This window comes from Anarrhichthys ocellatus, unplaced genomic scaffold (genome assembly GCF_004355925.1).
Source record: "Anarrhichthys ocellatus isolate YVR2014 unplaced genomic scaffold, GSC_Weel_1.0 scaffold57, whole genome shotgun sequence".
Classification (NCBI taxonomy): domain Eukaryota; kingdom Metazoa; phylum Chordata; class Actinopteri; order Perciformes; family Anarhichadidae; genus Anarrhichthys; species Anarrhichthys ocellatus.
The window spans coordinates 1,514,690-1,528,615 of record NW_022280087.1 but is presented as its reverse complement, the minus strand read 5'-3'; the positions used below and the strand labels follow the sequence as shown (position 1 = coordinate 1,528,615).

At 41.6% G+C, this 13,926-nt stretch overlaps 1 protein-coding gene across 3 annotated transcripts in view; it reads right to left on the bottom strand.

Moving 5' to 3' along the window:
- Positions 1–2,949: 2,949 nt before the first annotated feature.
- The window catches only part of glcci1a (glucocorticoid induced 1a), a 24,558-nt gene continuing 13,581 nt past the window's right edge, over positions 2,950–13,926 (bottom strand). The window contains exons 3-9 of one of the 3 annotated variants that reach the window (XR_004213609.1): positions 13,632–13,721; positions 8,300–8,452; positions 7,878–8,030; positions 7,549–7,759; positions 5,990–6,110; positions 4,948–5,901; positions 2,950–4,847 (exon numbers count right to left, since the gene is read on the bottom strand). Coding sequence is in view for 1 of the 3 variants with exons in the window: in XM_031871276.1 (XP_031727136.1) it covers positions 5,583–5,901; positions 5,990–6,110; positions 7,549–7,759; positions 7,878–8,030; positions 8,300–8,452; positions 13,632–13,721 (1,047 nt within the window). In the remaining 2 variants the exon portion in view is untranslated. Of the gene's footprint in view, positions 5,902–5,989; positions 6,111–7,548; positions 7,760–7,877; positions 8,031–8,299; positions 8,453–13,631; positions 13,722–13,926 lie in introns of all 3 variants that reach the window. The other 2 variants (XR_004213610.1, XM_031871276.1) reach the window with 2 other exon arrangements.

Below are 13,926 nucleotides of genomic sequence, written 5' to 3'. Positions count from 1 at the left end.
AATGCTGTGGCCCTTGTGTGTGTTAAAATCTAGTTTTGAAATCTTAATCATTTAAGTGTACATTGTGCTCAGATGGTAAATAAATAAAGTTGAGATTGATAATAAATGGTGTTACAATAAAATAAAAACATTTTGCTATTGCCTATCAAAATCTCAAATCAGTCGAACCCATACATAATATTTTGTTTGTCTTAAATGATGATGTACTGTGTATATATCTATATATATATTAAGAATATATCCAACTCTGTATTTTCTCCCAACTGCGAAAAGAAAAAATCCACTTTTTCTCATGTTGTGTTATGTATTCTGGTTGATGCAAGTATTTATATATATATATACTGTATATTTATATATATATTTATATATATATATATTACCTTCAGTAAAAGTGACTTTATTTTAAAAAAGGTATCTGTGTGAAATTTCCGCCTATGAAAATTACACATATTGTATTTAAAAGTGTCTCGGCTGTAGTTTCATAATAAACACATATTTTGATATTCATGCTTTGAGGTGTAGGGCTGATATCATTTCCCAACACCATCTCCAGGGTGGTTTTGTTCTGCACTTCTCCTCTAATGGGATGAGTCCATTCATTGATCAATTTCAGCACTTTTTGCTGTATTCAATATTTTTGTTACGACCATCATCATCAAATGTATGAGTCAACATGGCCGTGTTTTGTTCTGCCTCGAGTAGAGGTATCTAAAAAACGAAACTTCTTCTTGAAATAGTCATTTTAAACATTACCCTATAACTCTAATCTAGCATCTAAGGGAAACATTAACCTGCCCACTAGAATCTGAAATAAAGTTTTGTGGTGAATCAGTTTGATTGTGCACGCCACCAGTCAGGTAAGGCGTTATTAACACCAGTGGCCACTAGAGGGCACATTCCACTCAAGTAGCCCAAATAACGATTGTGATTCCAGATCAACCCTCGTCCCTGTTTGTTAATAAAACACCTTTCATAAGGAACCAGACCGAGCTGTCAACAGTAGCCTGCAGCATTTAACAAGCACACATTCTAATCTCTTTAAATGTATAAATAAGACACAAAATATCTGTACTAAAGAGTCAAGAGTCAATTTGTGTCTGTAGATTTCTCCTTAATTCACCAAAAGTTACCATTAGATAATGCCTCATTTACATATTCAAACATAACATTTCAGAAAACTTGTAATACAAAAAATAATGATCTTGATGTGAGTAATGAAGTGGTGAAGTTTCATGGTGATATCTATGAGTTCATGTGTTCACCTGTAGAGTCTCTAAATGTCTGTAATGTAACTAAACGTCTCTTTAAAGGACGTTTTCTCTAAATGAGTTTGTTCTCAGACTCTGATGATAAATCTCCACTTCAGCAGCTCTTACATTCACCAAACTTTACACTTTCATTCCTCTCTGTGTTCTGAAGGTTAACACAGAGGGGTTTGTCACACATCATTCAGAGACTCATTTATACTACATATTAATAAAAACATGGAGAAACGTTCTGTCTTATGGATGTTGACAGTGTAAAATATGAAGTACAACAAAGAGATATCAGTAACAACCTTTGAGTCTAATATTTCAACAAAATGAAACATGCATTTTGAACCTGGCTTTATCCAACGTTCAGATTTCTGTTTCGGATGCAAATTAGCACATATTTGATACAATCATGCCTCATTTGCGTATTTAAACACACATTTTCAGAAAACTTGAAATATATATTTTTTTATTAAAGAAGGTAATCCACTGGGGAAGTGTTGTTATCTATTAGTTACATGTTGACCCCATTCTCCTGGGTACCTACAGCACAAACTTGTACGGCCTCATTCCTTAACTTACCATCTCTTGTACCATCATGTACTCTACTGGTAAGCCGTTAGTACAAAGAAAGTTCAACAATTGTGAAAAATTGCTGTGCATTGTGGGCTGTATTCTAAGGCATTTCCAAGACTTTTTAAAAAATTGAAAACAGTCTACTTGAGTGCCTGGGATTATATATTTTATGCTATTAACATATAGAGATGTCTGTATGACTAAAGCAATTCTTTGTACGGTACAGTCGTCAACATGTACAAAGACATTGTACAGGAGTTATTTTTACATCAGTAGTGATTCTCCCGTCTCTCACGTCACACACACCAAAACGTAGACAAAACCAATGTTTTTGTTGTTGTTATTTATTGCCATTGTGCATGAACTTTGACACTGCAGGTTACACAAGGAGAATCATGTGGTGAGCCGAAGAACACTCTGACCTGCCAGTGATGTGCTCTGGTGGCTCTCAGTGCTGGCTTTGTATCAGTTGATGGCTTCACTACTTCCCGATCAAGCTTCAAAAACCGAAGGAATGCGAGATGAGACACTTGTGTTGAAGAACGGACACGTTGCTTTTTGTAACCCTATTATTGCACACATCTAGTTTGCCAATGCCAGGTATACGTGGGATACTGAGAAAGCTGTAGCTCTTGGTAAGGTGCAGAAACAAACGCCTTGAGAAACCACAACATCGCAGTGGGCCTCTTTAAAAGCCACATATATACAAAATATGAACGGGCCGTCAATGCCGGAGACTCCACGAGCACAACAGATACCGAAATAAACGTGAAAGTCATGGATCATTTACACTCGGACACGGTGACGTTCGGGTTTCACTGCTTGGTGCTGGCATCGAGATGCCTACAACACTGTGATTACAGACAGACAGTGAGAGGGAGGCAGGCCAGTGGGATCCTTTGATCTGAGACTGTATCTGCAGCCACGCGTCTCTCAGAACAGTAGCTCGCCTCATACAGCGATCAGAAAAGGCTGAGATATTTTAGGAATGGATCAACATGAGTCTATTTATGTCTCGGATGCTGAAAATCTCACGGAATGCATTTTAATGGAATATAAATGATCTGGATTATCGAAACAGTTTGTATATGCAGATTGGAGTTAAGAGTTGTGCAAATTCTATCTTGTATGGCTTTATTGATTTTAGTTTATGCAAACCGTGCGGCTATATCTACTGTCCTCCTGAATGGGTATCCATCCTTTACTGGCACTGACTGAAAAGTGCTACTGTGTCTGTAGAACTAAGAATTTTAAACTGTACAGAAACGTTCCTACTAATCAGACTTGTAATTCTTTTATTAGCGGTGTCTGATTTAAAGCTGTATTTATCGATCTTTTGACCGGTTTCTCAAACAATTACTTGGCAGAAGCAGAGCAACATTAGCATTCATCTGGTGTCAGGTTTGTTTGTACCTAAAGAATGTAAGTCCACTATTCACTCTCCCTTTACGCTCTGGTTTGGTCACCACCAACTCCTGAAGATATTGGACCTTTTAGCTGCTAAATGATCCACTTTCTTTGCCAGCTAGACACTGATTTAATCTGTGTACGGATTGGTTGGCGGATGGTATACCAAGAGAGTTGATGGGCCATAAAACCGAAACAATTGATCTAAAAGGGGCTGAAAAAAGCTCCATAGCTCTGAGGAGCGCTCCAGAGTTGGGTGAAAGTGACCCCTTTCATCTCATTTAATTTCATCCATTTCGGATATAAAAAATATTGATTAGTGCAGCTTTAAATCATTATTTGCCAGTTAAGGTTAGGCTGTATTTTTTAATTTTATCATTTGAGAACTTCAGCTTTTGTCAAAAAAAAAAAAAAAAAAGATATTCAAAGTAAGGTGCTCAATAAAGCATAGTTTTGTTACTGGTACTCAAACTTAGATTTCTTAAATAATTCCAAACGCAGTCCTGCTGTCACACATTTTAGTATGAAAAATGTCCCTTCCAGTGTGTGTATGTGGAGGCAGTGCACATTCTGAGAATTAGATAAGCGGGCTGTGGTTGAAGTGCATGTAGGTTCTCGTTCATTCCCATTCTTCCTCTTACAATCACAAATTTTAATAAATTAAGACACTCTTAGTCAATCTAAAACCCTAAGAGATGTTACTGCTACAGCCCTGCGTCGTCTGGTGTGCCCCGTAGCTCATGGTGGCTACTATAGAGTCAGTCTGCTGATTGTACGACTCTCTCTCTACTTGTGCTGCTTGTGTTACTTTATATTTACGCATTTACTGTTACTTGTGCCAAAAATGGCTGTTGTCCAGTAAGTTAGATACACTCACGGAGAATCTGATCACGTCCGATGTATTTTGGCCTCAATAACCGGTTGTTTGTTCTAACAGCCCTTATGCATCTTCCGCTCAAATTCCATCAGCTGATATTTAATTGCATCGGAAAAAGGGTTTGCTGATCGACCATTAGAGAGATGTTTCAGATGGGAAACATCCTGCTCAGTACTTATCTTGGTCAGAATTCTTTAATAATCCAACTTCAACAGATTCTCATCAAAAAACATGTTAAAAAATAAATGTTGGTCAATATGTATTGTTGCTGCTTTTTAAACTCATATCCTGATTTCAGCCTCAGGAAACCAGTATCACTCCGGGTCTAGTCTCAATTAAGTCGGGTTGAGTTGCACAATAAAATGGCTTCTTTGGCTTAGAAAACTGAGGTTTAACTCATCGAATAAACATTCGTACAACTAAACCTCCAATCTGCACCTCTAAAGAACCAACTGCTTCAGTTTGATTGTATCTTCGTGTGACGGTACGACGGACTCGTCCACTTCTGGTTAACAGGTTCAGGACAGCCAATCACACAGTCCACAGGCTTAATTATCAGACAACTGCTGTATGTCATCCAAGTCTCTGTCAACACACACACACCATCAGTCACAGTGTGTGTGTGGTCCGTACAGTATCTCACCACCACTCACTACTTCAGCCTCTACCTGCTGCAGTCAGCTATCACGAGTCGAGTGTCAGACTAGACTCTGGACCAGAGAGCAATGATTTGTCTGGGATTGAGAGAAGAAGAAAAAACAGAATTAAATGGCGGTCAATCTGTTCTGCTTCGTCAGGCTGCAGATATTCGTATGGACATACATTCCAAATTACCTGAGTATAGACTTGTGAAATACCTGAAGCGTGGCCAGATGCAGACACTGTGCAACCAATGTGAGGCCATTTTCTTTTCTTTGCCCAAATTATTTTCTCATTGCATTTTTTTTAGACAGGGTGACCTGGATAGTGTAAACATAATCCTGAATAGTACAGCTGTTTTTTTTCCTGTTGGGTACATAAACACATAATACACCGTTTGGAATTTTTTTTTTTTAAACAAGCATTTTTCTTAGAGATATATGTGTATATAGTATATGTTTAGAGAGCTTATTCATACTGTGAATGTTGAAACAGAACACAACACATAATTTAATTAAGAAATATACTACCAGTTTAAAATGCATGCCCCCCCCCAATCCATCGTGCTCCGTTTCTTCCCTCCGATGCCTGCAGACCATCAGCTCCTTTCACAGCTCAGACACGATGCAGTAAGGTGGCGGGTCTTCGGGGTGGTGGTGGTTGTTTATTCGGGACATTGTTGCTACGTCATGCAGATATAGAGGGGGGGGTGGAGGGGGGTCAGCACAGAGAGATGGAGGGGGAGGTGTTGGTGGGTGGGACAGTCAGTGGTGACGGATGGTGGTCGTGGTGGGTGGATCCCGGAGGGCAGAGGCCAGCTCCGCTCCGGTCTAGCTGATAGCCGGGCTGTCTGTCTGGGGGTCTGCAGTCTCTGAGGGCGACCCGGGCTCCTCCGGGGCATCGTCTGTGCTGGTGCTAGTGGAGACCTGAGTGGGGGCTGCGTGGAGCGAGGCGGCCCCCCGGGGCTCCGAGCCGACGATTGCGTCGTCCTGCTCCTCGTCCTCCTCCTCGGGCTCCGAGGCCGGCATGAGGTGCAGGGAGCCGGGGAGTTTGACGGGGCAGAACGCCGAGCCCGTCGAGATGAAGTTGACCTTGTTTTTGTCGGGGCAGGAGAAGAGGGGGACCGAAGCTGATGTGGACTGCCTGGAGCTGCGGAGGTACACAGGAAGTTAAGTCAGGTGGGTGGGGGGGTCACACATTCCTGAGGCAGCAGGGAGGTGTTTCAGTTTGTCTGTACCTCATCTCCTCAAAAGCTTTAATCTTCTCACAGCCCTCTGGCGGCTCCCGCTTGAACATGTAACTGTTGTTAGGTTTGGGAGAGGAGGCAAACTTGGGCAGTGGGGAGCTGCTTCCACTGTCTGTGAGCACAGAGACACAGCGTAGAAGCACATTCTACACTTCCAACACTCACATGTAACAACCCACAATGATTCCAACACATCTTTGTATTTAAAGAGTCGGAGTCTATTTTTCTTTTCCTCCAAAGTCGAGTCGTACTTTCTGAAGAATCTCCACAGGCTGTCCTTCAAATGACATAAATCTACTGTCTACATACTGCTAATTTACCAATTTATAGCAAAAAGGCCCACAGTGTCACTGTGAGCTTTCTGGCTTCACACATTGCTCCTCATTAGAGGCAGTCCATATTTCTAAGCAGCCAAAAGTAACATGATAGCTCAACTCAGCCCCTCTTCAGTGCTTAAGTAGGAAACACACCTTCTTCAAAGTTGAACTGTATTTAACAATGCTTCCCCTACTTATAGAATATAGGCTGTAAAAGTATTTAAGTAACTAAAGGCCCGATTCATACGATGCTCCTACGGCTCACTGCAGGACATTTAAAATGACAAAACCACAGAAACAGCAGTATTTAAAAAAGGTCGTGATTTAGGCAACGTCTATTCTATTACAGATACTCCATCTTTTAACTTGATCTAATTAATGTAGGTCCTGGTGGATAATATTACATTATTGATGTGATATTGATGGAGGTTTAACTAGATAGAAGACATATCCCTCTGTTGGAGTTGTTGGGACTACAGAAACAGTAACAGAGTGAAGCTTCGCCTGCCTCATAAACAATCTTTGGCTGAGTATAGACACGGTCCAGCAGAGAGCACACAAAGCGACCACAGATCAGTTCTATTTTGAGTGTATGATGGTATGACGTTTGTCATTTAAACCAGTGACAGTATAATTATTATTATTAATTAATTAATTCATTTCTTTGATCAAATATCGTCCTCTGACGCTCCGAAATTGAAAAGAAAGGTCTGAGTAGAAACGGACATTTAAAACAACAATGTACTTTCAGTGCGTTTGGGTCTTTGGGCAGTGGAAATCACTGCTGGATATAAAACAGTAGGGCTGCTTGTCTTCTGGTTCGATACCCTCTCTGTCCTTGGCTGCTGATTTCATATGTATTGCAGTTTGTAAATATTGCAATTTGATATTATGATTTATATTATTTTTTGTTTACTTTTTGAACTCAAAGAGAAACAGATATTTCCCTCGTAATTTGGAGGTACTTCTGGTGACTATAATCCAGTTAATCCTATTTCCATGTATGTATTTTATATATAACCTTTAACACCTATAAAAATAAAAAACGTAACTGTCTACCTCAGCATAGACTCAAATGAAGCAATATTATTGATTCAGGCATTAAACCCCTGGAGAACAGTAGACAAACGTACATATGCCTATTCAGTCTGCCCTTGATTTATGTCGATGCTTACCTTTCTAGGATCCGCCCTTCATTTCACCGATTCAACAGCACTTTTTAATGTTCTTTACCTTTGTCCCGGTCATACAGCAGATCCTCTGTGGAGTAAGGACTGCCGTCGTGTGACCCAGGCAGGCAGGCAGGCGAGAGGCAGGGCGACAGGCTGGAGCAGCTGCTGGACCGGCCGGGGGCCGAGGGGGTCTGGGTGTCCACGCTGTGGGTGCTGCTGCTGCGCTGCTGGGGAGGGAAGGGCGCCCGCCGCCCATCGGGAACCTCCAGGGACTGCAGAGTCCGATGGGAGATAGACAGCAGGGAGGAGGAACAGAATACCAATTAGAGCGGAGTCCAGTTAAGAGTTACTCTGGGTTGTGCATGCATTGAAAATGAACCAGAGCCCCACCTTGAGCTCCTCCTTCTCTCCATTATCTTTGATGAAGACCTTCTCCAGCTCATGGTTGATGCCCTCCATGCTGCTGGGCACCCTGGAAATGGAAGGCTTTGGCACTGTGATGTTGGACAGCGGCATCTGGGCCGACTTCGACATGGAAAACTGCTGCAGAACACACACACAGAGAGACAGATTGTTGGATAATGCCCACCACCTCTCCGGTAAACACTGTTAGCTATGTTGCTGTTGTTTGCACTGTTAGCTACCGGCTAGAATTTACTTTTTTATTAGTTACTGTGGGCAACATTTCTGTCAGTGAATCCTATCACTTGACAATAACTGTGATTTCAAACACAAACCAGACTCCCTAAAAGTGATGCTACTTTCTACAGACAGACCAAACTCTTGTGCTCCAGGAATTTGAATAACACTACCTGAGCGTGGCCGGCTGTGTAGGTATGGTTGGTAGTGCTGGTGAGGGCGCTGTACGTGTAGGTGCTGCACTGCAGGGGGGACAGTCGGTCCTTGTCTTTACTGTGGCGTCCTCCTTGTTTACTGCGTTGGAGCTGCTGCCGGAGCTTTGCGATCTGCGGGAATCAAACAGGAGAGCAGGGGAAGACAGAGACAGAAACATTTAGTAAGGAGGTGGACCAGAACGTTATTATTACTATAATTTTAAATATTATACAAGTCCATACATAGCTCTATAATGTCTCAGCAACTGGGATAGGAGCTGCTGCTCCAGGTATAAAGATCATTAGCCAACCGGCTCTTTTCATGCTGAGAATCAATAAGGCTTGGGACCTCTGAAACCTTTTCATATTTTTGTGAAAAACTGTTGCTTTTCATCATGCAGACAAACAGCTGAGCTACAGCTGGTCGCTGCGCACCGCTACAGTGTAAATACGCAAAGAGAGGGCCAGTCAGCCGGCCCACTGTTATTTTCGGTTCATTATAAAATTGTGGCGGAACAAAACAGACTCTGGCGGGCAGCCAGTCTAAGTAATTAATGGGACAAACTAAAAGCTTAGCCTTCTGCTAGCCTCCTCAGCCACAGCGGTGGATGCACCACAGCGGGCTAAGTTATTAAAGAGATGGAGGTAAATGTCGCTAATTAGCTAAACTATCAAAGAGGCCCGCTGTTGGACTTATTTACTGTAGACAGTGTGGCAACAAAGCATGGTGGCTTTTATGCAACACTGGTTACAGAAAATGATCCAATCAAAGTTGTCACTTTCTTGACAATAGCCATGTGCTTTCCTACACTGTGATAAAAGTGTGCGGATAAAGCATTACATTCTTAAATGTTACTAACTTAGTGGCTGGCTGGTTAGCTAGCTACTTTGCTAATTCCACCACCATGCTTTCATGCTTCCCCGGTTACAGAAAATGAGCCCAACAGTGGGCTGAAGCCAGCGCTGGATCCAACGGTCCCTCTGCCTCACTCAAGGCGAGACTACTTTGCCGGGAGGAGAGCAGGCGGGAGCTCCGCACACTAGCCAGCTCACTAGCTAGCTCTGGAGATGGTCAAGCTAGCCTGCTAACTAGTCAGCCGTCTCACTGGTTAATGTTCACTTTCTCAAGCAACACTCGCAGTCCTTAGCCTCTACTAAACCTGGTTACAGTGTTTATCTGAATTAGCCTGTTGTGTGTGTGTCTGTCAGAGACATGAAGGAATTCCCAGCCTTCCACTGTGCACCAGTAAGCCGACTCCAGGACATGTCTAAACATGTTCCCTCACACAGCTCTGACACTGGCCCTCTTTACTGTAGAAACACAACACACTTCAATCAATGCGGGCTGTCTGAAATGGCTGTTATGTGATCCCTTTGTGTGGGCCACTGAACCAGTTACACAGTGCAGTCCTGGAAGTTCTTGTTCCCCTCTTAGCCTTCACTCGAGTCCTGCTCTTCTCAGGTTTTCTGCAACAGACAGTGGATCGCGAGTGTGTATAACACACAGTTAGAGCTGACATTAAACAGCAGTGTGTACAGTCTCAGCTCAATATTTTACAGAGCAACACTATTTTTAATTTAAACACAAATAGTTTTCAGGTTGGATACTTTACCATTGATACATGATGATGCATCAGTATGTATGCTGCTACTAAATGCAAAAACTACCACGGCCCTACTCCCGCATTTGTAGTGGCTGCAAAAGTGTTGTCCTCAATACACATGGTGTGTAGCTGTTGACAGGAAGTAAAATGACTTTGGGACTCTGAAGATTAGAATGTGGTTGCCAACAGGTTTATTTATACGAAGAAAGGATGAAACTACAGAGAAAACAATGACGTAAAAGGAGTATAAAGTAAAGTGCTTTAACCTTCCTGACCTTTATCCACGTATTTGTGTATCCGTACCAAAAACAGTCACATGTGCTTTAAATATAAACCTTCACAGATATGCCAAAAGGTGCTGATTTAGAAATTCAGAGAAATATCTGTTGTCTCCACAAGGCTCTCAACATGATGATGGTTGAGCTGGAGGCTAGTAGCTAACGGAGCTAACAGTGATGACAGAGATCATGTTGTCCGGGACCGGAGGGCGCTACACCGCAAGTTGTATGATGCTATATTAATGGTCCAAGTATCAAATTTAGCACCTTTAATTGAGAATGAGACCAAATAAAAATAGCCTCGCATCTCACTTCCTGGTTAAAGCTTAGACAGGAGTGGCATTAGTGTTTCAAAAACATTAGTATACATTAGGAGCCACTGGGTATCATTATTGTTTTGACACAACTACGAGAGAACAAGACGGAGTTTTCTTTGACACACCTGACATACTGTCATGATGAGACTGATTATGCATAATAATACCCCTGCGAATATTCTGTAGTTCTTTGAAGCATCTGCACTGCTCAGGTCTGTCCCCTCTCCTCCTCCTTGTAGCTCGTCTATTGACATCTGTGGAATCTGTGTCAGTACCGCTCCTCTGCAGCCCCGGTAACTCAGTAATGTGCCTGTGCACACATTAGTGAGGGCTAAGCTGTCATCCGGCTGGCCCTCATTGTTCCCTCTGCTGCAGAACAGCCAGCTGGGACTTGGGCTGCCCATAAATTGCAGCGTGTTTTGGCCATTGCAAAGAGGGGAAGTGGGCAGTTAAGGGTGAGATAGCGTTATCTGCCACCTCCCTGCTGCTGCCGAGTATCAGCAGGGTGGAGCTCAGAGGGTCTTTGTCTGTCGCTGCTGTAAACCTTCAGCACCGCAAAGACATGTAGACCAAACAGGAGATTATACAGACAGAAGAAAGTCATTCTGTACTGTTTCATCACATCTGCCACATAGAAAACTGGGAGATCTGATCGTTCTTAAAGAATTCACTATGTCATAATCAACAATGTCACTAAGAGATGAGATCGTGGATAAAAAAAAAAACATACTCTAAGACTTCCGCATGCAGAGCCCTGATGAAAGTTTAACTGAGACTTTCAATGAGAATAAAGGCAAAAAAAACAACTTAGTTTATACTTTGTTAAATTGCCACCATCTAAAGTATGCAGAATTAGCTTAGCAACTCCTGTTTGCAATGTACTCATGGATGTACAGACAACTATCACTGGATTACTTTGACACTGAAGCAAACTTAAAAACGTGATGATTCTCAGTTATGTTCTGGAGTTGCTATAAATGTCTTTTTTTCAATGATTTATAAGCGGATTTCACAGTGTTGCTGAGCGAGCCAAACTACGATAACTTTTTAAAAGACCAGCATGCACCTGTCCCTTTCACCTCAAGCAGTATCTATGCCTCACCTCTCTCCCTCCCTTCCTTCCTTCAGCTCCTGCGTCTCCCTGAGGAGGCCCGCCTCTCAGTACAACCTCTACTTTTAAGAAAACAGAAGAAATAGGCCATCCATCCTGGTGGAACAACCTATTTTTGAAGCCTCAGGTTCAGCGATTATTCCGTCACCATCTTCTATTATGGACGTCGCCATGTTGTTTTCTTTGCCACAGATAAACGAAAGTTACCAAATTTGGAATGCGGAGGATTGACGTAGAGACATCGTATATGGCTCTGGTAGCTGCAGCGACCTGTCAATCACAGTAGCCCCGCCCTAAAGCATACCCTGCTTTATGGTCTATTTTACTCTAAATGGACCATCATTTACTAAATGAACATCACGCTGTATTGAAGAAGAGTTTGAGACCATAAACTCATGTTTACAATGTTTACTGATGTAATAAATCAAGAGAGAAGTAGAGTCATTTTCTCATTGACTTCAATACAACCAGAGGAGTCGCCCCCTGATGGACATTATAGAGAAAGCAGCTTTAAGACACTTCGACATTGGCTTCACATAGCAGAACTGGAGGTTGCTGCCTGTTTGTACCAACAAGTATTCATTTAATCTAAGATTAGTTCTAATCAGAGTTTAGCACTATGTTTAAAATTAGACAGCGCTTTCTTGGACAATTAAAAATAACTTTTCTTTTAGTAAATCCAAGTTTAAACCAAAATGAAATAGAGTTTAATCCATATGGAGATGCTTGCTTACCCAACATAAAATAAATACATTTGTATGCTTACTTAGTAAGTAGGCTGTAAAACATAGGGCTGCTCTGTATTCCTTAACCAAACGTGACATTGTTTGCTTGCTAAAAAGTCAGTTAGTGAGCTTAACGTTACTCATTGTGACTCAGCAGAGAAGCTCTAATTCCTCCTCTTTTGAGAAAAACATGTTGGCAAAATGAATGGAGCAATACGACCAAATATTAGGAGATAAAATAATGGACAGTAAGGATCAACTTTTTTTCACAGTAAGGAAAAAAAGAGACTGAACCGGTATCTTGAGAGGAATTCAGCAGCAGCAACGTAAAACTTTTTACCAGGAACTGATTATTTTGCTTAATCCATCTCAAAAAGGCAGACATTTTAACAGTGTGAATTTAAAGTTGATACTGGATCACATTTTAAACTGCAGTTTTTTGGTGCAACAGAAATAAATTGAATCTAGGTTTAGAGTCAAAACTAAACAGCTATTTAAAAAGCTTTCTTCATTTTATTATTTTGTCAAGACAGCAGCAAGACACCACCGTCTTATTTACTTTTGGTCCGTACCAAAGCACAATATACACGGATTGAGTTCCTGTTAGTAGTATTAGTCACTAAAAATTGATTGTCTAAATGTTTCTCTATCGCTCCCCATGTTCAAAGTCATTACTGCACCGCTGCTGTTATGGTAACGTAACGTTACACCATGCGTGATTGGTGTTATTCCACCGCTTTACTTTAACGGAGATACTAACTAATGTTACCAACTGTTGTTACAGTCTGACTGCTGTTATAATCTGTCAATCATTTCCCCTTCCCCACACTGACGCAAAAATACATTTGATTATCTTAACTGCTTATTTACTCCAGTGATGAAATCAATCCATGTCATAACCAGTTCAAGTTTAAAGTAAAGTTCTTCAGAAGAAATGTTGTTTGTCCATTTGAGGGAAAGGGTTGCTATGATGTACGGTGGTTAAATTCATCTATGTGTCACAGCAATCCTTTGAATTTGAGGTCCAGTGTTTTCCTGATCAGGTATCTGATCTATTGCCTTGTTACATTTGAATTAAATACTGAAATATTTATTGGTAAATGAATTATATTAATCAGGTAATTCAAAAATAATCTTTAGGTACATGTTTCTACAAAAAATTGTTTGATGTATAAGACTGTTGGAGTTCCCCTTTAAACTGTCGAATGAAGTCATTGTTGTGACGCACAGCCATGTGCGGTAAACATCAGTGTGTGTGTCTGTGTTAGTGCCATGCCTCTTTGAGCTGGTCGGCGCTGCCCCAGGACGCAGAGCGCTGGTGGGTACTCCTCTTCTCTCTCGTCTCCTCACTCCAACATCCAGGAGTCTGAAAAGAACATCACAGCTACTCATTACTACCAATAGCAAACCTGGACAAAATTGTACCCACTGAAGTCTGTCATTGAGATGAAAACCTTTGAGTATTCCAGCAATGGATTATCAGTGTGACAAATTCATAGACACTCAAATGCGCGCACACACGCACACACACACACACACACACACACACACACACACACACACACACACAC